This window comes from Ostrinia nubilalis, chromosome 1 (genome assembly GCF_963855985.1).
Source record: "Ostrinia nubilalis chromosome 1, ilOstNubi1.1, whole genome shotgun sequence".
In the NCBI taxonomy this organism is placed as follows: domain Eukaryota; kingdom Metazoa; phylum Arthropoda; class Insecta; order Lepidoptera; family Crambidae; genus Ostrinia; species Ostrinia nubilalis.
The window spans coordinates 8,104,360-8,129,026 of record NC_087088.1 but is presented as its reverse complement, the minus strand read 5'-3'; the positions used below and the strand labels follow the sequence as shown (position 1 = coordinate 8,129,026).

At 38.5% G+C, this 24,667-nt stretch overlaps 1 protein-coding gene across 1 annotated transcript; it reads right to left on the bottom strand.

Moving 5' to 3' along the window:
• Positions 1 to 2,867: 2,867 nt before the first annotated feature.
• LOC135088645 (integrator complex subunit 6-B) lies at positions 2,868 to 24,319 on the bottom strand. Its single transcript, XM_063983572.1, has 17 exons — positions 24,059 to 24,319; positions 23,884 to 23,961; positions 23,127 to 23,366; positions 22,570 to 22,750; positions 18,786 to 18,997; positions 17,903 to 18,085; positions 16,633 to 16,785; positions 15,376 to 15,606; positions 14,799 to 14,993; positions 14,192 to 14,401; positions 12,863 to 13,063; positions 11,889 to 12,200; positions 11,380 to 11,497; positions 9,716 to 9,891; positions 8,069 to 8,149; positions 5,969 to 6,098; positions 2,868 to 4,830 (listed from the first exon to the last, which is right to left on the bottom strand). The coding sequence occupies exons 1-17, from the start codon at positions 24,173 to 24,175 to the stop codon at positions 4,607 to 4,609; spliced, it is 3,042 nt and encodes a 1,013-aa protein (XP_063839642.1). The 5' UTR covers positions 24,176 to 24,319; the 3' UTR covers positions 2,868 to 4,606.
• Between the last annotated feature and the right edge of the window lie 348 nt (positions 24,320 to 24,667).

Genomic DNA, 24,667 nt, shown 5'->3' with positions numbered 1-24,667 from the left:
ATTAGAAAGCTGATATACCTATTACAAATTGTAACAGCTCTATAAGATATTTATTTAAGCTTTAAACGGTGTTTGTGTGTAGGTATAACAGCGGCGGAATTTTTCAGGACATGTAACCGTAAACTTGATAACGGGGCAAGAGTTCCTTAATACATCATCATCGCGTACCCTCTGTAGGATTTGGATAATACGAGTACCTAAACGAGCATAAGTACTATCATAATATGAATGTTACTACGAAGCCTAGGCGCAGACCATCGACTTCTATTTGGCTGATAGTGAGGTCGGGCTGTTGTTCAGTATGAACATGTATGGAAGTGCGCACACTACAACCGATTTGGTATCGGCCGATACTTCATACAAATTAGAACCGGGCCCAACTATCGGCCAACTAAAAGTCGGTGGTCTGCCTAGGTTAAGTAACAGCTCACGTTAATGACACTCGTAAAACAAGCACACTAATCCAAAGTCTACTATATTATCAGCTGCTTAATATGCTGCAGTGTTTAGATTGATGTGCCGTCATTCGTACTTAATTAAACGGCCACAATACCCTGTTCCTTGACCTCTTTGCTTGATTAAAGAAATAATTATTCCTCAAATCAAACACGCGCAAAAAATAGAGCTTCCCGCGAACTCCGAGAATCGCCTGAAGCCGGGATATTGTTTTTAAATATTGCTTGAAATCTTTGTTTACTTTAAAATCAATTTTCAGTTTTGCCTTCTCACGTAACAATAATTATACAGAAGTAGAGTGCTTGCCAACATGTTATTTTACTTTTTTTTGTAATAAATCGGAACATCGTTTTTACAGCAGAATTGAGCAAAAATTTTATAGGTATCTTGGCAATAAAAATCACATTAAACGGACAAATAGCGATAAAGCACATAATTTAGATAGGGGAATGGATACAAATGTAAATAAATCTCCAACCGCTATAAATAAGGCTGACCATGGAAGGACAGTGATACGGGGACAGTCTATCGTTAATTTGAGGGCCATCAATGTCTGCTAAAGGGTTGGACAGAATAATTGATAAAGTAAATCTCTAAGTTTTCAATAAAACATTTATTTGCTGATCTGTATTTTGATCATGGTCAACATTCAGTTACAAGTTATGGGCTAATCTGTCAACATTAATACTTTCGTAATAAGTATCAATTAAAATCCATGATATTTGGTGTGCTTGTTTTTAAGTTTTTAACACTTAAAAAAAAACGCTTACAAAAATAAAATAAAACTGCGGAACAAACGATACACGCAACGATTCTGTCAATGACCATCTATTCGAACATGGCGCCCAACGTGGTAAAATTAATCTGTTGATCCCAAGCTGATCCTATGTACTTAATAGGTACCTACTACCTACAATAGTTTTGATTATCTGGCTTAGGTAATTAAGTAATATCTTAACCAAACCGAATCCGTGATACTTATAGCTTGCCGTCATAATAATCTACACGTAAATACAAAGATAAGATTTAATTTTACGTCCCACGAAAAATTCCCAATTCCCGCCAACGGACAGCTATTCGTAATAGACTTTATCGTGGGGTAAACGCGGCGCATCCAATTTTGCGTTTCACATTATCTGTGTTGTTGCAGCCTGTTCGTCTTCAATTTCCCAGAGCGGTCTGCACCAAATGCTTATTCGAAATAACGGCATTGTCTGATGGGCTAAGTTAAATTACGCTGCGATCTACTCGGAAATTATGAACTGGGGCAACTTGTTATGATCCGTCATGCTTTTTTAGGATTCCAGCGCGCTGGCCATTAGAACAATTTCAAAAATTGAGAATTTCTGTCTTTAATTCTTTAAACGCGCTCTAGGTATTTTATTGTGCAATACACACATTTAGGCTCAGTTGCACCTTACCTTATTTTAACCGTAAAAATAACAATATCCGGTGCTTTTTGTATGGAGTTTGACAGATTTTTGACGTTTGTCAAAGTTAAAATAAGATGGTGCAACTCAGCCTTATGGTAGGTATGTTGTGGCAAATAATCTAAGTAACAGAATTAAGCATTTATGGATTCTAATTACAACAAAATCTGTCCCTCAATCGCCCTTAAAGTAGCCCGGAATTCAACGTTATCAGCAAACATAAAACTGGAGCACGTTTGAATTTATAGTTTTTTTCGTCCGTCCGTCACTCGTCCGTGCCGTCACAGTGCCGTTCTCTGTAGCCTGTAAGTAGCAACTTTTTGTAATAAACTTCCCTCTGTGCTCATACAGGTTGTGAAAAACAGTAAAGTGCATACGGGTATGCAAACTCGCTGAGCAATAAAAAATAAGTAGGCGTATCCAATGACAGGCGTATCTACACTTTTAGGCATGTGGGTTAAGCGGGAATGATTGGAACAAAAAGATTCTCAATTTGCAATAATTTCTATAAATATCTGTAAACATACTGTTTTACTGGTGATAATAACACTAACATAGTACGTTTACGGATACCTACATATTGCATGCTTGGTGCTTATGGTGAAATCAGGCAGAATGGTAAAACACTATAGCGCCGTGTCGTCAGTGCCCTGCCTCTAACTAAACGAATCGTGGGAAAACGACGGAATTAGAATCTCCCAACAACACTGTTCATAAAGCCACGGATACACCTAGGGTAAAAATGTCCCAATGCTCCGTGTTCACACATCCCAGCAACTACTGCCTAGTGTGGACGCCTGTGGTAAAGTCCTGCAACATTGTACCCTGGGAACATCACGTAGTTGGTATGTTCCGCAATATGTTGCTCCATTTGTGCCCCTAGTGTATCCGTGGCCTTAGAAAAATACCTAATATAATGGTAAGAGGATAGTATAATATTATTTTAGTGAAACTTCAACAAGCTTACAATAAAACACAAAATAAAAATCCAATAAGGATCATAATTTATTTAAAAAAAGATATAATACACTTTACAATTGACCAAACGCCTGTTAATGTGGCCAAACAACTATGCAAGATTGTCAAACAAATCTATACAAGTACTTGGTACCAATTCAACGTTAAGATGCTAAAATAAGTACATTTTTGAATACTCACGTAAAATATCAAAGACAATGCAGTTGTTAGGCCACATTATAGGTCGCACATCCGATGCGACACAGCATCCTATGCATACATTCTCATTGGTAATAATAATACAAACTAATATGTACAGAGGGTATTATTTACATATCCTTCCAAACACACATTTTACTGTCATTTCGTAAATATGAAGACACCTCGGCACCATTCTCGAAATTCATATTGCTTTAAATTTACCACTAGTCACAAACTCAGAGTCCACGTGTCTGAACACACAGTTGGGTTCCGTAGTCATCTGTCAATCAAATAATCATTCTTAATTCTTTTTAATAAAATACTTTGGGAATTTAAGATATAAACTCTGAAGTCATCATAACCAGATTCAAAACTTTATTGTCATTCGAATGTTTTCCATTGTCGATAGAATATTCCAGTACCGAAAAAATATTCACTTTGACTACAGAACCCTAATATCATCAACACTCACAACAGAGAGTGACGCATTCCACTAACACTGAGGTCGGACAGTAAAATGTAAATTTCCGATGCGTGAATACAAATAAATGCTTTGAAACTTATATTATGATATGATCCATTTGAGATGTGATTTTGAATTATTGTAAACAATTATTCATATTGCTACTCTATTTGACCGCCATTGTTCACGAACGTTATGGGAGGAAATCACGTCCGAAATACTAGCATATCGCTGATAACTACCGATAACTACCGATAACCAAGTATTTAAGTTATTCATATTTATGGCGGACAAATTCAAGTATCATTAAAATTATTCGATAATGGTTTATAAAGTACTCATTAGTACGCCATGCTGCGATTGTGATATTCTGTATTCGTCATTTAAAAACAAGGATATCGACATTTAGAGAATTTACAAGGAAAACATGAAGGTAAACACCGATAAGTACATTTAATATCTATGTATATCGATTTATTGTAACGTTGAACAATCAGAATCACAAGGCGAATATTACGTACTAAATCAACATACATTATACAACGGATAATCTACCCTTTTCACACAGTATTAAAGCATTTTCAATATGGGTAACCGCGAAAACAGTTACAATTGCAAGAATCAACATCGCATTTAATAATCGATCAATAAATAAAAATACGTATCTCATACTAAAATTATATACTGGAGATGACTGGTTACTTTTTGGAAATGTTTATTGCACTAGTACTTAAAGTAGAATAGGCTGACTTCGCGTCACTTGGTTTCACTTGTCAACCATAAAACTAACTATGGAGAAACCGTAATATCAAACATGCTTCATTACAAAAATACCTAATACAAATCTCAGGAAACCCATTTTCAAGTTGATCAAGGAATTTATGCGTAACATTTTGAGTCAATAAAAGCTTAACCGTATAAAAGCTACAGTTTATTAGATGAAGACAATGCGACAGATAAAAGGAACACATTTTCGCGGTTGGTTTGAGACGCAATCATTTACGACGGATCCTGTAAAATCGACCACCGCACTTCACAAATTGAGCTTCCACTTTATTTCGGTATTCGATACCTTAATGTCTTGGGGTGGGGCACACCACTAGCTGTGGTTATTCGCGTAGTTGTTCAAAGAATTAGCCACCCGCTTGATGTTGACCGCACTACTGCCGTTCTTATCGAGACCGGCCAGAAAGTCCTCAAGCAGTTTGGCCAACGCCTTCCTCTTAAACCTTAGCGACTCGTTTATCACATCACGTAACACTTCTTTTTTAGTATCCACACCACCTTTCAATTGTTTTAAGTGTTCGAACAGTTTTGAGAAATCTGAAACAAAAATTTTTAATTAATTGTGCAATTGTTTTTTTACGAAATCATCCTGGCTGGTTAGATAAATGGCTCTTAATAATTAAGAAAAAAAAATAACTTGGCAAGTACGGGAAATCCATACACAACATTTCTCCGCATAAGTTAACTGCGTATGCACACACAAGTTGAAAGATATTAGATAAGCGGCCATTCTTATCGGGGTCATTGACTTTTAAGCACCGCTACATTCCGCGAAAAGAAAGTAAAAAAACAAAACATGCGTCTAACGTGGGACAAAAAATGCGTGTTTTTAATTTCATTTGGTTTCACGAAGCGTTTTTCTATATACTCGCATAATGTGCGTTATTTATATTACAGTTCTAATGATGATTGATTTCATGAAGTCTTTACAAAGATCAATGTTCGATTTGTTCATTAGTGGCGTAAATTAATACGTTAATTGGAGAAAGTATAATTATTTTATTACTCAATAGTGAGTAGTGACATACATTGGTTACGCAGTTGATAAATGCATATAACGGTTGTAGGAAATAAGTTATGGCTCGAAAAAAGAATCATGAATTTAGAATAAATCACAAAAACAAACACAGTGCATAAGAATCAGTTCAATTCAAACCAGATGTAAATTGATTGATGAGTCAACACAGAGCAGTTAAACTCCCAGATAACAAAATCTCTATAAATCAATTTCAATTTTAAGCCGATTTCCTCAGCAATTTATAGTGTCTCTCAGATGAAGAAAAAGTTGCAGATACATTACTAGACTTTGTGGGGCCAAATTGAAGCAGATTGCGGACTGATTTGATTGCCCACCACTAGCAATTAAATAGCAACATTACTGTAGTATCTAAGGTAGGTGTGATCATTTTGTATGCACAAATCACATAAGCGTTACATTTTAAAATGGTTTTATAACACATATTTGATGGGCTTATTCCACTATTCCCCGTTGACAATCCCCGTCAACGGGGATTACTGAACTTTTTGTTCACTATTCCCCGTTAACGCCAATTGGAACTTATAAAAGGGAATAATGAACTAAAAAGTTCAGTCATTACGTTCAAAATAAAATCCTAATATAATAAAATCCTAATAAGCCAATTTGATGATTTTTAAATAGTGTTAGTATACTGACCTCTCCCGGGACGTCGTATCGCCCGGAACACTTCGGATCGCACGTCCAGATTGTGCTTCTTGATATCAGCTAGCTCCTTGCGCGACGGCTGCGGCGGCAGCGGCGGCGGCGGCGGCTTGTTGGGGCTATGCTGTTACGTACAATATGATATTGTTAATATATTTTGATCCTCAGTGTACTTATAGATCGTTTCATCACAGAATAATAATAAGTACTACGTACAGAATGTTTCCTTCGCGAAGGTATTTAAAAAAATGTATGCTCAATGTCGTTAACAATATGGTGTAATTTAGCTTGTCTCAAGAGTCGAACACCATTTTCAACCGACTTCAAAAAAGGAGGAGGTTCTCAATTCGACCCGTATGTTTTTTTTTTTTTTTTTTTTTTTTTTTTTCTATGTTTGTTACGCGATAACTCCGCCAATTATGAACCGATTTGAACAAATCTTTTTTCGGCGTATAGGTAATACCTCAAGGGTGGTCCCATTTAAATTTAATAATAAAAAAAACAACCCCCAAGGGTGGAAAATTGGGGATGAACTTTTTTATACGCAACATCTCCGCCGATTATAAACCAATTTGAACGATTATTTTTTTGTTGAATAGGTATTATCAAAAGGGTGGTTTCATGCGAATTTGAAGAAAATATTTCACCCCCAAGGGTGGAAAATTGGGTATGAACTTTTTTATACGCAATATCTCCGCCGATTATGAACCAATTTTTTTTGGTCTCAGTGTACTGCCTACCTTCAGTGGTAACATCAAGGTAATAATTAGTTAACTAAAAAGTAAGAAATAAGTAAAATTTTATAAAAAAAAATAAAACCGACTCCAAAAAACCTACACTAAAACGTAGAAAAATAATTACTAATTACCTACTTATTTATTAGGACGAATTATTAATATTTATGTAGGTATACCATGATTGATACTTTTGGAGTCGGTGCAGGCAAACTTTACATGTTTCATAATCTTGGCACCGACTCCAGAAGTATCAATAATGGTATACCTACATAAATATTAATAATTCGTCCTAATAAATAAGTAGGTAATTAGTAATTATTTTTCTACGTTTTAGTGTAGGTTTTTTGGAGTCGGTTTTGTTGACAAAAGTCAGTGATCGGTACTGCGCCGAAGCCATAGGGCTGACTTCGGTAAAATGATGTGTAACGTGAGGTGCCAAACTGCGGAAAATGGCGGAGGAAATACATGAATAAGCATGAATTATATTTTGTGTTTCTATTATTATCAGGCAGTTAAAATACTGCACCGTATTAATTACACCACCGTTTTCACATACATAGTTTATTGTCTTTACTATGCAAAAGGGTGAAGAATATACGTGCGTGCGTCAATGCTCGCTCGTGATTGTCCTGTCGATTAGTGATCTCAGGAGGCGTAGCGCGTGTATTTTGTTTTCGATGCAAACTCGCGGAGATGAACAGGCCTGGTTTCATACACGAAGACGCGTCCCACCAAACTTTAGTCGAGGGAAGCGCGGGGTGCGGGGAGTTAGATCCGAGCAATCCGAGCGTCATTATTGTAGTGTGCGTGTGCACTCATAGATAATTTAGAGTGTGCCGATAACAATCAAACATTAGCGGAAGAATGGTGGGGCGCGTCTTCGTGGATGAAACGATCTATACATGGTTTTTAGACTTTCTAGTTAATACGATTGATGTAGGTGCGTATTTCAGAACAAAGCACATTCGATATCAAGCATGGATCAAAGTCTTGATTGGTTGTATTTCAATATTTTAAATCAAACACAGGACAGAATCTATGACAGTGAGAGAGCTGCTATAATAATGCATTGGAATTAAAAGTTCATTGACTGTTATTCATTAATTAATATTAATGATCAATTACATTTTAATTGGTCCGCAATAAGCCGTAGATTGATTGATGGTCCCATTTGGAATTAATTTAATGGATACTTCACATGAGTAGTTGTTGAATAAGTAGAATTATTGTGCATAAATTTAGAAAATTTTAAGAACGTTAAAAATTGACACATTGGACACGTCAATCGAGCCTTCTACTCAAAAATAAAACCAGCAACTCAGAAACAAGACCATGACCATGACGAAGATCTTGTTACCTTTCGTTTCAGCTTGTGCGGACGCGAGTGGGCGTTGTTCTCGGCAGCCACGCTCTGTAAGATGGCGTTGATCTGCAACTCCTGCCAGTCGTGCGCATGCGCAAGATATAGCCGGTAGAGAAGTTAGTCACAACAGTGACGTAGGTGGGGAAATCTTATTTATCATCCAATTTAATTTATGCCTAAAAGATTCGACCAAACTGCGTTCATTTACCCTACATCCGCGATAGTGTGCTCAGTGGCGATTACTGCGCGTGCAAAAGTTGTTCACACTGCCGCGTTCGCGTTCGCATTTTTTACCGTAAAAAAATCCGCCAATTCAAAATCCGAAATGTCAAAATAACAAGCGCGATCTAAACGCCACGGCCACACGTGCAGGCGCTGCGAATTAGGCGCAAAATGTCTAATCCATAAAATTCTTATTAATTTATGATATTTTTTGTTGATTAATTTAACCGCTGAGTTAATAAAGTATTAGCACAGAATAAGTAATAGTACAGGTACAGAAGGATTACTCCGCAAGACGATTTAAATAAATGCGAGTCTTGCTACGACGCGATACAGTGGAATTCAGCTCGCACAGCACTACGTACCTACAATTTTATTCACCTACAAGTTTTGTCTCTTTCTATCGCGTGCCTCTGAACTTTTCTTACGCTGTTAGGGTTGCTGTCTAGTGAAAAAATAATTAATCTACTTATTTGTAATGAGGTAGGTACGTAAGGTAAGTATTACTGTTATTTTACCTTTGTAAAAATAACATTTCAAATATCTTACTTAGGATTTAAAAAAACTTATTTTATTACAATGTCTTCATTGATACCTATTTTAACACAAGACGAATAAATTAAACATACTATTACAGAAAAAAAGAAGAATCCTATACCATCCTAAGAATTATTGATTACCGACATGGCCAACATACCTTTCATCATCATTCTTTGGGAAGCGAAAAAAAAGATAAATCCGGTAGATTTCTTTTCGAATTTAAACACCCGAACGCCGCACAATATTTCTTTCTCTTTATGTCCATTTTTAAATAATACTTCGATCATAGAATTAGGTACTACAACTCACGCCAGCGCGTCCTGACGGGCACGCGCGTGACACTCGACTGATATAATACCCGCCGGCGGGGCGCTTCGCTGTAGGTAATTATCGGATGTACCGCGCGGAGTGAGCCAGGCCTGGTATTAGTTAGGTTTTAGGTTAGGTTAAGTTTAAGATTTTTACGGATTAGACATTTTGCGCTTTTTTTACATTTTGCGCCTAAACCGACGCTGCATCGGTTGCCGCGGCCAATGACGTGAACACTTTGCTACAAATTAATACGCGATGTCTGATCGCTACCATACACGCTATCGCGCACGCAGGCTGAACGCATCCATTTCGCCGAAGCTTAACGGGTGTATAGTCTGGTCCGTGAGCACGTAGAATTTTGTCCAATGACCCCTAGCTACCCATCCTTATCGCTCGCGCGTAATTATGTTGCTATCGCGCTCGCAAACTCACTGCGGGTGCCAGTCGCACAGTCGCGACAGCAATATAATTACGCGCGAGCGATAAGGATGGGTAGCTTGGGGTCATTGGACAAAATTCTACGTGCTCACGGACCGGGCTTTAGACCATAAAGATTTGATCTTTTACCTTTCGTTTCCGCTTGGGCGGGCGCGAGTGGGCGTTGTTTTCGGCGGCCACGCCTTGTAAGATGGCGTTGATCTGCAGCTCCTGGGAATCATGCGCGGGCACATGAATGATCGGCGCTGCGATGGTGGGCGGCGACGGAGACCGCGGCATCTTACTGCCCATGGTTGTGTACGCGTCTGAAATGAGACAAATGTAAAAATTAAATTTCCCGTTTTAATACAATGAATCGCAACGTAAGATAGAACAACAATAAGTGAGTTGTGTATCATAGTAACATCACTAAAGCCTGGTCCGTGAGCACGTAGAATTTTGCGCGTAATTATGTTGCTGTCGCGCTCGCACACTCACTGCTGGCGCCCGTCGCACAGTTGCGACAGCAATATAATTACGTGCGAGCGATAAGGATGGGTAGCTTGGGGTCATTGGACAAAATTCTACGTGCTCGCAGACCGGGCTTTAAGAGTAGCCGAAAATCTTCAAGCCTTTCCGAAGAACCAGACTGCGGTTTAAGACCACGGCTGTAGCTACACCACCGAAACGTCAAGCTGTAAGTATTCATGAATACTACATTTCACGTTTGAGACCCTTGTTCTCAGTTTCAAAAGACAATATAAGGTTCAATAACGTAGTTATTTAGATCACCATTTTGATCGATCGATATGAAGCTATCTTAAATCAGTTTTTAGGGTTCCGTACCTCAAAAGGAAAAAACGGAACCCTTATAGGATCACTTTGTTGTCCGTCTGTCCGTCCGTCTGTCAAGACCCTTTTTCTCAGGAACGCGTGGAGGTATGAAGCTGAAATTTATATCAATTACTCAGGTCTACTGTCCCTTGAAGCTGTGAAAAAATCAAACTTATAAGCCAACGCAATCAAAAGATACAGCCGTTTATGCCGCAAATTTTCGACACTTGCAAGGGAATCAAAACCTACAGGGTGCTTCCCGTGAACTCAGAATCTTGAAATTTGGTACGAAGCAACGTCTTATAGCATAGATAAAGGAAAAATTACGAAAACCATAAATTTTTAGTTACATCACATAATATATATTTTTTTAATAATTTTAAACTTACTACCCATTTCCTCATAAACGCGTAGAGGTATTAAATTGAATTTCATACCAAATACTCAGGTCTATAATACCTTTAAGCTGTAACAAAATCAAACTTCTATGTCAACGCAATCAAAAGAAACAGCAATTTAAGCTGCATATTTTGAAACTCTCAAGTACTCGCAAGGGAATCAAAACCTAAAGGGTACTTCCAGTCGACCTAGAATCTTGAAATTTGGCATGAAGCAACGTTTTATAGCACACATAAAGGAAAAATTCCGAAAACCTTAAATTTTTAGTTACATTACAAAATATATATTTTTTAATAAATATAAACTTATTACTTTTTTCCTCATGAACGCGTAGAGCTATCAAGTTGAAATTCATATCAAATACTTAGATCTAATTGCCTTTAACCCGTGGAAAAAAAAACATAGTTATGACTCGATTGTCGTAATGAACGAACTTTGTAAACCTTGCAGGTTTGTACGGAACCCTCGGTGCGCGAGTCCGACTCGCACTTGGCCGGTTTTTCAAATAACTATCGCTTCTAAAATCTTTGCGACTGTAAATATTTTGATATCTAAAAAGATAATAGGATAGGATTGCTGACCTCCATTGAGAAAGGGCTTGATAACAGGCGGTAGATTCGCCGGCGCGGCCGCCGGCGGCGGGGGAGGGGGAGGCGCGGGCCCGCCGACCGGCCCGCCGGTATCCACGTTTGGAGGCTCCTGCAATAATAAGTCAAATTGTTAGATAGGTAATAAAAGTTAAAATGAAACAACTGTAGTGCCCGTTCAAGCTAACGACGAGCTAATGCAAAAAGAAATCCGTGTAACTTATTTGCATAATGTCTTGCATCATCAAGAATCATCTGCATTAGCATCATCGTTGTTGCTGATGATGTCATGTCTAGGTGCGAAGTAGAAATCTGGCAAGCGTCTACAAATATAAGGGCACCTGGCCCGCCTTCCATGAAGGTTGCGTTAGATCCGGAAGGAGAAATCCTACAGTTTCCACTTATGGCGAGTGACAGAGCACTGGGGTTTTGTCTCGTCCTTCTGACTTGATGACTTGACTCCCGCAGGGTAGGTATGCGATTTAACGCAGTGGTTATCTTACCTCGGGTGGCCTTCCAGAGGGTAGATCCGAGGGTACCGGCGCTTGAGGCGACACCGGCCGCCTCATAGTAACCGGGGACAACGGAGCGGCGGGCGGCGGCGTAACCGGCGGCGCCGGCGAAACCGGCGGCGTCGACACCGCCGGCGACGACGGCCGCCGCGCCACAAAGTGCGCGGGCAACGGTCCCACTTTCCTCTTCGGCGGCATGTTGCGAGGGGTCTCTGATCCCCGCTTGCCGCCTGCGCCGCCGCCCCCGCTGCCGCTTTTGACGGCGCTCACTGGGTCAACGTCCGCCTCGTCGACCATCATTCGCTGGAAATTGAAAGGACAAATGAGCGTCTGGATTGATAGAACAGAAAGTGATAGTCATTTGTTTTGATTTTACGCAAAACTAGAACGGTGAACGACGATATCGTAAGTCATTTGTTTTATTTCACGTAATGTTAGTAGACAATTAACTCGGCTTTGAAGTCAATTTGCATATCTTTGCCTTACTGCGAGCTCCTTTAATTGAGGCGTCATGCACTTGAGATACTCCAGGTAGTATCCCGATCTCGCCCTACTCATTGCTGCTACTACGCAACCTATATGACGTCATCATCACAAAACAAACCTTGTCTATCTTGAACGGGTTTCCGAACATGTGTTGCCGCACGGGCTACGACTCAAGCTCTCTTAGTTGCGGCGTCATGCCCTTTAGATACTCCTGGTAGTATCCCGAGTTTACCCTACCCATTGCTGCTACAACGCAACCTATATGACGTCATTATCACAAAACAAACCTTGTCTATCTTGAACGGGTTGCCGAACATGTGTTGCCGCACGGGCTGCGACTCGAGCTCCCTTAGTTGCTGCGTCATGCGCTTGAGATACTCCTGGTAGTTGCCCATCTGTGCCACCGGCATTTTATCAAGACTATCCTCATCTACTAAACGCATGGACTTAACCTATGACGTCATCAACATAAAACAAACCTTGTCTATCTTGAACGGGTTGCCGAACATGTGTTGCCGCACGGGCTGCGACTCGAGCTCCCTTAGTTGCGGCGTCATGCGCTTGAGATACTCCTGGTAGTTGCCCATCTGTGCCACCGGCATGGTGTGAAGACTGTCCTCGTCGACCAAACGCGTGTGCGCTAGCGATGGTTGCAGGAAGTTTGCTCGCATTCGCACAACCTGCAAATTAAAGAAAAGTAGATTAAATTGTGATTCCTTGACGAAACCCGTTGCTGACCAACTGTTTAGACCCGCATGTTTGTACAGCTGTTCGCGCGAGGACCTACTTTTTACTCAGTCCAAGTAACAATCCTCTAGTGCAGTTAAAATATTTAGTTCGTTTTGTACGAAAAAGGGAATCCCTTTTTTCTTCAAAATTATCAAAAATAAACAGAATAACAAAATACTGACCGCCGGTCTGCGGTTAGTGACCTCTGAAGTTTCCACTATTTATCCTATTACAAATTGAGTCAGTCCCTGAATGTCAAAGATATTGATTACGCGCATGATTCATGCTGTCGCCCCTTCAAGGATCAAAACAGTTTAATTAGCTCATCGTACATCGCACCTCAGGAACTATAGAACGAGTAAGTGTAAGCAGAGTTAATACAAATGAGTAGGTCATCTTCATAGAAACGCACCGAGCGCGGTTTGTATGTGAGCGCGCCAATACGTATGCGGCGCGCACGCACACACTGACAAAAAGACAATGCCGGAAATTGGCGTCTTTTTTTTTTCGCGCGGCCATCGACCAAACCTTGTTTTTTGATTACAAAATAGTGTAATAAACCAAACTTACTATGACATGTATACCTCTAAACTCAGTCTGAACTGAGTTACGAGCATCAGATTTTCATACTAGATTTGCTGTTTGCGCGCAAGTTTTGTAAGAAATTGCAACAAAATAATGACATTGTATGTGTAAACAAACAATACCATCCATTAAAGGCTCCAGACATCAGTATGCAGCAGAATCAGCGCAATAAAAAAATAGCGCAATATTTTGTTACAATTTCTTACAAAACTTGCGCGCAAAAAGCAAATCTAGTATGAAAATTATTAAACTTCTAATGCTCGTAACTCAGTTCAGACTGAGTTTAGAGGTATACATGCTTTAGTAAGATTGGTTTATTACACTATTTTGTAATCAAAAAACAAAGTTTGGTCGATGGCCGCGCGAAAAAAAAAGACGCCACCTTCCATACAAAATCTGGCATTGCCATTTAGCGTGGATTAGCAGGGTGTTGCGCCTATGAAGATGACCTACTCATTTGTATTTACTCTGGTGTAAGTAATAATAATAATTACCTGATCCAACAAGTCCCTCCTCTGTATATCGAAGGGGTTCCTATATGTGTGCACTTGCGTCTTATGCCGTCCCCGCGAGAGTCCCACTACGAAGCCCCCGAACTCATTAAGCTGATCCCTCAGCGCTGTGAATTTGTCCTGGAGACACGGATGCGTGGTCAGGTCTTTTTTGAGCGGGGAACGGGGCATTACGCGAACGCTTTCTGCTATCTAAAAGGAAATTCAAGTAATTTGTTAATAGATGATTATAAGATAACTTTCAATTGGATGAGGTTTTTTTTGTTTCTTTAGTGTATTGTTTAATATTATAAAACGAAACTTGAGTAAAAATACTTGCGTACTGACGTAACTACGCACGATCGGAGATAAAATTTGTATGGGGCCGCGTGCCTCTTATATGAATTACATTGCAAACGAAAGACATCACGTTATAATGCGATTTTACAGCCAACACTGAACCATTCCAGCTATGACTTTGACAGGAGGGGGCCACTAGTTTCGATATTTGCCACTTGACGTTTCAGAATCGTTCAACTTTAAGCAATGGTATTCAAGTTAGACTACGAATGTTAAAAATAATAAAGTAAACAAGTGATATTATTATTACCTTCTGAACGTTGTTACTGGAAGACTTGTTTATGACGTCAGCGCATAGCTTCTCGAATTCAATCTTAGCTTGATTCTTCAGTCTTTTCAAATAGTTCAGTACTGAGAAACTGAGCGTGTTGTCTTGCATGTCTGGAATGAGGCTCTGAAGAAGTGGCGCGGACGCACCCATTTTCGTTAAAGCTCTGCGTAGGGGCTGAAACGTGGAATTCTAAACTTTATTCATTTTATATGTTTTATTTTGTGAAAGAAAAAATAATAAAAAATAAAAATAAAGACTATGTTAGTGGGGTTAGTAACAATGGCCTTAAATTATGTTAGTTATGAAGCATTTTTAAAACAAACTTTGCTGTACATAGTATGAAATCATGATTACCAAAGGAAGATCATCTAACTAAAAATTTTCTTTTCAAAATAACCACTATTGCAACTAAATTAGATGCCAGTCTAACTGTTGAGCTCATGTTATGAGCTTTCATCAGTCTGACCCAAGTCATTCTGCAGTAACAGGCACGTACGTCACCCAGCTAGTCATTCAAAATCATAAGCTCATAGGAAACGTAATATACGCAACATACCGCTATATAGTACGACGGCATCCTATCCAGATACTGCTGGAACGCCAGTTTCCACTCCGGCGTCGGTTTGCAGCGGTGTACTTTGAATAGATCGTCCAGTAAAGGCAGCAGAACTGGATAGTTGTACGGCAGCACAAACAAGTTCACACACGTCAGGTTGGTTGAAGCTTTCAGGTAACCAAAGGGATGGTTCACTTCGGCATTCTTGCAACCACTGTTCGCGACGAACACCTGGGGAAATAGAATAGGTATAATCTATAGCTATAAAAGCGAAATGTCACTGACTCACTCATCACGAAATCTCGGAAACTACAAGTGCTAGAGTCTCAAATTTTGCATGGGGATCCTTTTAGAACGTAGGTCACTAAGACGGGATTTTACGAAACTCCACCGCTAAGTGAATAAACGGGATCCACGCGTACGAAGTCGCGAGCGGTCACTAGAGCCTTATATTCAGATCAGAAGTGACTAAGTAAATATAAACCAGTAAATATTTAAGACATTCAAGCTTTTGCTTTCTACTAAATTCAAATCTGAGATCAAGGAGTGGGGTCACTAGAAACGCGACATTTATTACGTAGTACATGAGCTTGAAGTTTCAGGTCACATAAAGACATCAGCTTAAAAACCAGTGATTTTATAAAAAAAAATAGCCTATTGATTAATATGAGTGATAATGTGAGAAATTATTATCAATAATAACCTAGTAATTTAATATAGGTAAGTTAGTTATTATGGGCAATCCCAAAGCCGTTATTTGTGTGATAAGATAAAGGTCAATACTAGTGTTAGCATCATCATATCATATCATCAACATGGATCATCATTGGACCTTATTATTTGATCTGTAATGCCCAAGTCCAATATTAAATTCAAATCAGGGCTGGATTTTCGTGTAATATAATAATAGGGTAACTCAATTTTCATCTGAAAAAAACGATAATCCCATTCCTATAGCAGAACCAGTATACATAAACCACATGAAAATATTTTATGGTGCTACTTTAACTGTTAACTCTACCATTTAACACTTTCACTGATGCAAGGTTTGGTTTGCTATCTCATTAGTAGCTATAATAATGTTTTGTATCAACAAGGATACCCATAGAATTAAAAAAAAGAACTTAGAAAAAAATTAAATCCAGCCAGTATTATCTGCTAACAATAAAATATAAAAAAAGAAATCGTATTCTAATATTAAAAACTCAAAAATCCGCGTCACTTTCTTTTCTTTTTTGTTAATGTCAAAATACCAACCTGCCAGCAGATGGTCGGCTGTTTCCTCGCTAGGATGAACTGCGTGAGAGGACTAGGCTCCAACTCGTACTTGTCAAAAGGCAAGTTGTCAATCACCATCGGCTCCTGGCTCGAACAAGTGAACTTGACCACTGGGTGCGCCGAGCGAGGTGGCTGTAACAAACATTCAGATTAAAATGTATAGTTAGACTTTATATCAAGCTTCTTATTCTTGTCTCCGTGTTGTCTAGAAGTCGCTACGACCGCCTGTATTTTTTGCGGTGGGCAATTTAGCACGAGTCTATTTATGTTATTGAATCTTTTCAGGAAGAACATCGCAAAAGTACAGAATCTTATCCATTCTTATTTAACGATATTTTTTATTCAATGCTACAAGCTGCAAAATCATTTACAAAATACAAAATATTTATTTATAAAACAAATGTTGTCATTTAGAAATAAGCCTCCATTTGACATCGGTCTGCGTAAAAACATCTCCGGGAATTCCCGAAAATAAACTTCAGCGACCTACGCGCGCAACGATAAGGGGTGGCTTATATGAAAATACTGAGAAATTGTAGCTGGCATTGATTTGCTGTTTCCACACTTCTGAAGAGGCATATAAATAACATGCTCCGAACATTGATTCGTTGTATCACTATTGGAATGATGAACCAAACTGGACGCACTCCAGTTAAGTCGTTATGCGACTTTGCATTGTGAGTCGTGTTGAGCTACATATTGAACGACGCGTATACATTTCGTATCGCCCGAGGCACAAGAGAACGGATGCGATTTCCGGGCGGATCAAATCAATAAGCTATTTTTATTAATTAGCTAACAAAAATCCATTGTCTCTCTTTTATTCTTGCAATTCCTCTTCGACTAACTAATAATATGAACATAAGTGTGACTGATGTGGCTAGTGGTCAAGTCTAGCGCCTCCGTAGTCCATGTGAGAGTGAGACTCTCTCGTTTCGGATATTCTGGGTTCGATTTCCAAAATAATTAAAGACAAAAATCTTTGTTCATGCGGGTCACAGTCCGTTAAATTTCAATTTCAAACCTAACCTAGGTTTGAAATCTAACTGTCCGAAAGGAAAAAATTGCAAGCTTCGAAAGGCAAGTCCAAGTTGTGTGTGTGTGAGATGTGAGACACCTTAGCGGCTCTTTTCGTCTACACACTAGTGTTGCGACATATCATACCCACACGATATCGATAACATCGAAAGATAGACACCTAAATTATTACAAAAAGAAACATGATAATGAAACCGAAATTTACACTCACCAAAGCGGGCGCGTTCGGGTCAGGCCTAAATGACTCCGGTATCGGCCAGAAGCCAACTGCGAATCCCTTCTGAGCGACCGTGCGGGGCACGTAGATGAGACGCCGACAGGAGTGCCACGCCTGCGGTGCACTCTGGCCTTGGTTTGGGGGCATCCCCGTTTGGTACGGGCCACCGTTCCAACGCTACAAGACAATAATAACATTTATTGTTAAGTCATAAAATTTAATTCATTTATATTCTGCAAATAGGCTTTTAAAAAGTATTACTTTAACTCTACCACTGCATCGGAACAATAAGTGTTGTTGAGAAGTAGCACAAAAAACTCAAGTCATAATAGTCAGACAAAAGAAATAAAGAACTTAGAACTGGTGCTGCGTTTCTGAAGGCTGAAAGAGGTGCTACTTCTACTCAAGAGTGACATGTTATTATTGAACAAGCAAGACGATTAAACAAAGGTTTTCTTCAAAACATGTAGTCGCCGTAAATAATGGATTGCAGCGCGACTATCTCTGGGCAAAGGCGCTAATAGGGGATGTGACATCACCAGTCAATTAATAGCCAACTGTGACGTCACTTGTAAGTTTTGTTTTTTCAAAGTCAACTGACCTTTCAAATCAAATAAAATATCGAATAGAGCAAATAAACGATAGATTTTCGCACATAATTTTATGGGTTCAAGAAATCAATTTTGAATACTGTCCGATCACCAATAGCAAGTGAAGTTAAAGTTTTCTTATGAGCACTTAAGCAAATAGCCGACAGTGGATTATCCAATGATCGGATACACATCAGAAATAAAATACTAACTTAATCTTTAAGCTTCTCTGACACTATGGATCATAGTTGTCTGATGAAATAAATATTTTTTTTAAAGATACCAACCCCATTCCTCTCGCTGTCTCCCTCCATCTCCTTATCGACATCGTGGTTCATATCGTCGCCCTGCTCGCCCTCCCTATTGTTCCCTCCATCTATGGGCGGCGGGTCGGGGCCAATCTTCTCGAAGTTAATGACGACGCCGCTCTGCACTTTCTGCACCAAGCTGTCAATGCATTGCATCAACATGCGGTGTGAGGTGATGCAGTATGATCGGCCTGAAGCAAAGGAATAATATTGTCAGAATGGGAGGCTTATTCCCAACTTCATACGTCCCAAACTTGACACGTCCCAAACTTGACACGTCCCCAACTGGACACGACAGATAAATACCTACCAAAAATTCCCAACTAGGCACGAAAAGGTAAAAAGTACTGCCAAAAAGAAAAATACGAGTACATAGTGTTTTTTAACATTTATTTTTATTCTCTACATATGAAATTGGGTCCAGTTGGGAATAATCCGAATAGGAATACAATAAATACTTTGTCGTGATCTGGTGAAGGTTGAGTGAAGCACCTGGATTAGGGCAGCGCAGGACCGATGTGGAAATCAGTGGGGAAATCTTTGTCCAGCAGTGGATGGCTCTAGGTTGAAATGAAAGAAAAACACTTTCTAAGACACTATTTCTCTCGTTTGCATCATGCTATTCATGAATGTGTCCTGAAATTCAGTTAATAGTAGTACCTAGGTATTATAAACATAGATAGAGCTATGAAAAAAGCTAATGTTACATGCAGAATTTTGGTAGGTAGACATTATGTGCATAATGTTTACATTATCGTAAAAATCTTTATTTCCTGCATGTGAACAGTGTAATTTAAAATTTTACGGTGTCATTGCTGCAAAATTACCTTACTAGTTCGATATTTCGGAACCGTGTATAACTGATAATACCTACTCAATGAGTACCTATTATCCTTTTTATCAAAGTATTTTTATTTTTATAGAGACAGAAGCTTTTGTAGCTCAAAACTCAAGGCATGCAAAATTCTTTGCTTTAAAATACATCGAGTGTTTAATCTGTAAACCTACTGAGGAATCATTAAACCGTAACACCATTATTAATTATTTATGAGCATAGATTACATAAGTACACTCTTTGAAGATATCTTTAAATTATGAATATCACAAAACTGGATAACACATCGCGACAAGAGGATATTCCTAAATAATAACCTTTCAAAACGCTGCAAGGGAAGGAATATCATCAATTTGTCGGAAAAAATGATAGCCAGTATTACATAATTTAGATTATGCTATAATGTACAGTCACCGTCAAATAGTTCGTAACACCCAAAGTGGCCAAAAAGTTGACAACACAACACAACCTTATTCCAATTGTAACAAAGACGTATTGCAAACTTTTTGGCTACTTGGGTGTCACAAAATATTTGACGCTGACTGTACCTACTATAATAAGAAAGTCAAAAATTATGGTAAAGATAAATCCGACCTTCAACTAAGATGGAATGCGTAAGACTTAGATTTCAAGCAACATATTTTAAGTTTTAATACTGAAGTACAGAACACCTTGACACTCCATGAACTATACAAAAACTAGTTAGACAGGTTTTAAAGGGCTCACCCATATTCAGGCTAATCCTTTATATTTATTATGATAGAGACTCAAATCGCAATCATTATTAATAATGCTTTCGGTTCGCAGTAATCCCCTTTATTTTTAAAATTAATTGTATTTGTAAAATTATCTAGAACCTGAAACACAAATTTTAAATTGGAAACCTATTGCGATAGAAACATGATTGGAATGGATCAAAATTTAAATACGTGAAATCAGGGACGATAATAATCGTAAATCGATCTTTCCATCGATGTAATTTTACATCGCATCATTAAATATTTTTGTGTTATATTATTATACATGTCTCATTTACTTAAAATTGCTGGCCTAGATTTTAAAAACCACCATTTTCTATAAATGAATAACCTAATTAAATAAACCTTGCCTAGGTACTTATTTTTATTAAAAAATCTCTTGAGACTAAATATTACGATGTGGATTTCAAATTCTTTTATGGATATAGGAAAATAATTTTACAACCCACTGTGAAGACAGCTTCGGCCTACGCCTTTCATAAAACGATGAGAGTAAGATGAACTTCATTAATATTTAATCCGTTTAAAAATAGGACAGCTTAACAGAGCTTAAGATGTAGAGAATAATCGCCAATTTAAAAATGTCTGAAACTGTACTAGAAACGCTAACAGCCGACTATACTGGAGCAGAAAACGTGTAACGATCTATCTCATCCAAGAGATAACAGCAGATCTCATTGGCAGCAACTCTAGTAACTTGAGTCTAGTTCAACTAGTATACTCTTTATTGTATTGGCGGTCAAGCTGTAGATTCTGGCTACACAAGAGTTGCAGCGGGAATAGTCCTGTAGTTATGGTACTCTAATCAGGCTAAGTAATCATAGGGACAAAGGCCGACTAACTTGACGCCAAACTGTTCGTCTAGTGTTGCGAATAAACCTCTCTATGATTGCTAGTGAAATACTGTGACTGCAGTCTCGATATTATTTTAGTTGTTAAAATAATATCGAATTAGTATATTTTACGAAATTGCTGAAGGAATTGACGCGGACTATGCTAGTATAAAAAAAAAACATTTCGAAGGCGATCCGACCCAGACTGCAGTGGCCGGTGGCAAATAAACGTTCGAAAGTATTTTCATAGAAAAGCATATGATATGAATTTTCAAATATCTGAAAGGAATTCGTAAATGATTTATGTGTTTTCGCATAAGAATTGGAATCCTAATAGTACATTTCCTGTAACCTCATTGGAATGGTCTGCTGATGCTATCTTCCTCCTTCGAGCTTATAATGGAATCATCAATGTCATCTTCGCCGGGACTACGAGTCCTACGACCCTATGACAAGAGTGGGACAACTTTGAAGATTGAACAATTTGAGATACTTTGCGACGTCGTCACTGGCGAAACGAATTCTTTGAGATTGAGGTAGATACTGCTTAAATGCAAAAAAATATTGCATTATGATGAATGACGATTCGACGATGCCTCTAAAAGCTTGAAAACATGCCTGCAAAGATGTCATGTTCCCAAAACCTTTGTTGGGGTACTGAAGTCTCGAGAGGACACATTATGTAGAACGGAAACACAGGCAGCCACGCCCACTTTACTATGACGTATCTAAATGGGTTTGCGTAAGTTTGACAATGATCAATGTAGCGTAAATGACAAAAATAAAAGCAGATTAAAGTTTTTAATCACAGCTTTAACGCTTATAGCTTTATATCGTTAATTTAAAAAAAATTATGGCGCATTTTGGCGCCAACAGATTCCAAAATAGTGACCAATCAGAATCAAACAAGTTTTTTTTTTATTAGTAGATTTTTTATAAAATGGGCAAATATAAAAAAAACTAATAGTCGTCGTCATTCGTAGAGGTTGAAAAAAGGAGTTATATTTATTTATGTGGTGGTACACAGCAAGCCACAGTATAGTTATCACTCCTGTCAGATAATTTGTATTGGAGCTAACTTCCCACCATGCGGTCTTTGTGAATTTAAAAGAAATTCGTGACCAATTCCAACAAAGTTAGAGATAAAAGATAGTTAAACATGAATGTATAAACCACTACAAAATCAAGACTCTATGTAGTTGTCATAATAATATGAGATTAATTAAGCACAGGACCAGGTGTTGCAAAAAATAAAAATCCTTGGGAGTGGCCTTTGTCCAGAAGTGGACGTCATTTTGCTGAAAGGAAAAAAAAAGAGATTAATTGAGATAACTTACCACCCGTAACTTCACACATGGCATCAATGGGCGACGAGTCTGAAGGCACCAGTCCAGTATCCCTCTCCACTGCAGGTGTACCAGCCAGACGAAGCACCAGTGAGAAAAGTCTTTGGTCCCATCGGAATGGTTCTCGGGTCAGTTCGGACCCAGGTATTGGGCAGTTCATAGGCAGATTGAACTGTGAAGGAAAAATTTTATTTTTAGAAACCTATTGTTAAATAAAATATTATTGACCCATTCCCTGGTCATAATTCAGTATCAATGGACATTAAAGCAGCACCTCTCATAGTAATCTTATTGCAATAAAGTTAACTTAATAATTTAATTTGCAAACTATTAAATATAAGATAGCATTGATGGCATTAACAAATTGAAAGTAAGTTTATTATGGTTATAGTGCTTCAGTTTACTACATGTTTGAAATATTGTATAGTATAAATTCATTAAGATTTTTGAAAAAACAAAATAATTTAATCAAAAATTTAATAATATGTAACTCAAAAATCCATAATATGGGTTTGATATCAAATCCAATAATAATATAAGTTACTCACTTCTTCCTGAATGCCAGCATTACTTGATAATTTTCCTCCATCCGTTATAACAACTATAACAGATGGTTCCAAGTAGAAGGGGCATCTGCCTTGGCCATATGTATCGATTCCAGTCTGCATACGATTTATATTCAAGACATCGAAGGCATGTTTCAGAGCTGCACCCATAGTAGTGAGACCAAGGCATTGTAAATTCTTCAATTCATTAATAAATGTCGCTAAATTCTCCTTCCAGCCTGCCTATAAACATACATTAATAATATTGTTGACATCATTATTCAGACACATTTTTATAGCTATCTAAATGTGTAATAGGTATGTCTTGATATCATTGTTTTTTAATAATACCTAAATAGTTCATAAAGATTTAGTAGGATGAAAGTGCTTAATGTTTGAGCATGTTAAACTAATAAGAATTTAGTGAGCGTAACATAATAGTGGCTATTTCTTCTAACTGCGCTGTTTTAAATTTCCCCCCCAAAGCGCCATTTCGTTGTGTGTTGGCGTGGCCAATGAGAATGCGACGAGAGCGCAGTCGCTAGCGCTATCAGAAGGCAGCAACGGCGGCGGTGGTTCGTCCTGTTTACGTCGTGCTGTCTATTTCAGTCAATTTCGGAATTTCCCACCTATGTTATGTTCTGGATTGCAGATTATTAGTGGTTTACAGGTGGACCCCACGAGACCGGCTGCGGCCACCTCACCAACAGCTCAAACAACAACAATATCCTCGATAACGTGTTCACTTTGCTATACTAACCTTGATGTTCGCGGGTGGCTCTTCGAAAGTAAGAAGCATATATCTGTCGCCTCGGCTTTCGGGAGATCGCTGACGAACCTAAAGAATTAGAATTAAATCAGTTAACACACTAACACGCGATAAACAAATCGATCACAAAACGAGGCGGTTGACGAGTCGATGACACTGCACGTACCTTCACGAACGTTTCCACAGCGCCCTTGGCTACATCGAGCAACGTTGGGCGTCCGCCCAAATAAGCTCTTTGGTTCATAGAAGCAGACGTATCTATTAAAAAGACTATTATAGTCATCGTGATAATTGCCTGAATATCCTTCTAAAGACATTAAAATATGCGCACGCTAAAATGAACTAAAGAACAAAAATGGCCGCTACATTGTACGCCGACTCGCTGAGAGGCGACCGTCCGACAGCCGCTTCGACGAGCAGCTGAACAAGCTACGCCACGAAGACTCCAAAAGTACCACGTGACCTAATCATTCGTTCGGCTATTCTCGGCATCCAATAGAAAAACGTTCGGCAAAACTCGTATCCTAGCAATAATGTTGCCAGTTTGATTCTGAAATCACCCGATTAAGCAGTTTAAATAAAGGATTGTGAAATGAAAAAGAAATTTAAATATTCGACCTTTATGAGTACCTTCTTATATTTTATCAGATTAAACGAATATGATCTTGAATTTTCAACCCCCTTTATTGTAAATTTCACAACACTACACAGCCAAATAATAATAACAATTCTGGAAAAAAAGGGTTAGTCAAATTAACATTATTTTTAATAAATT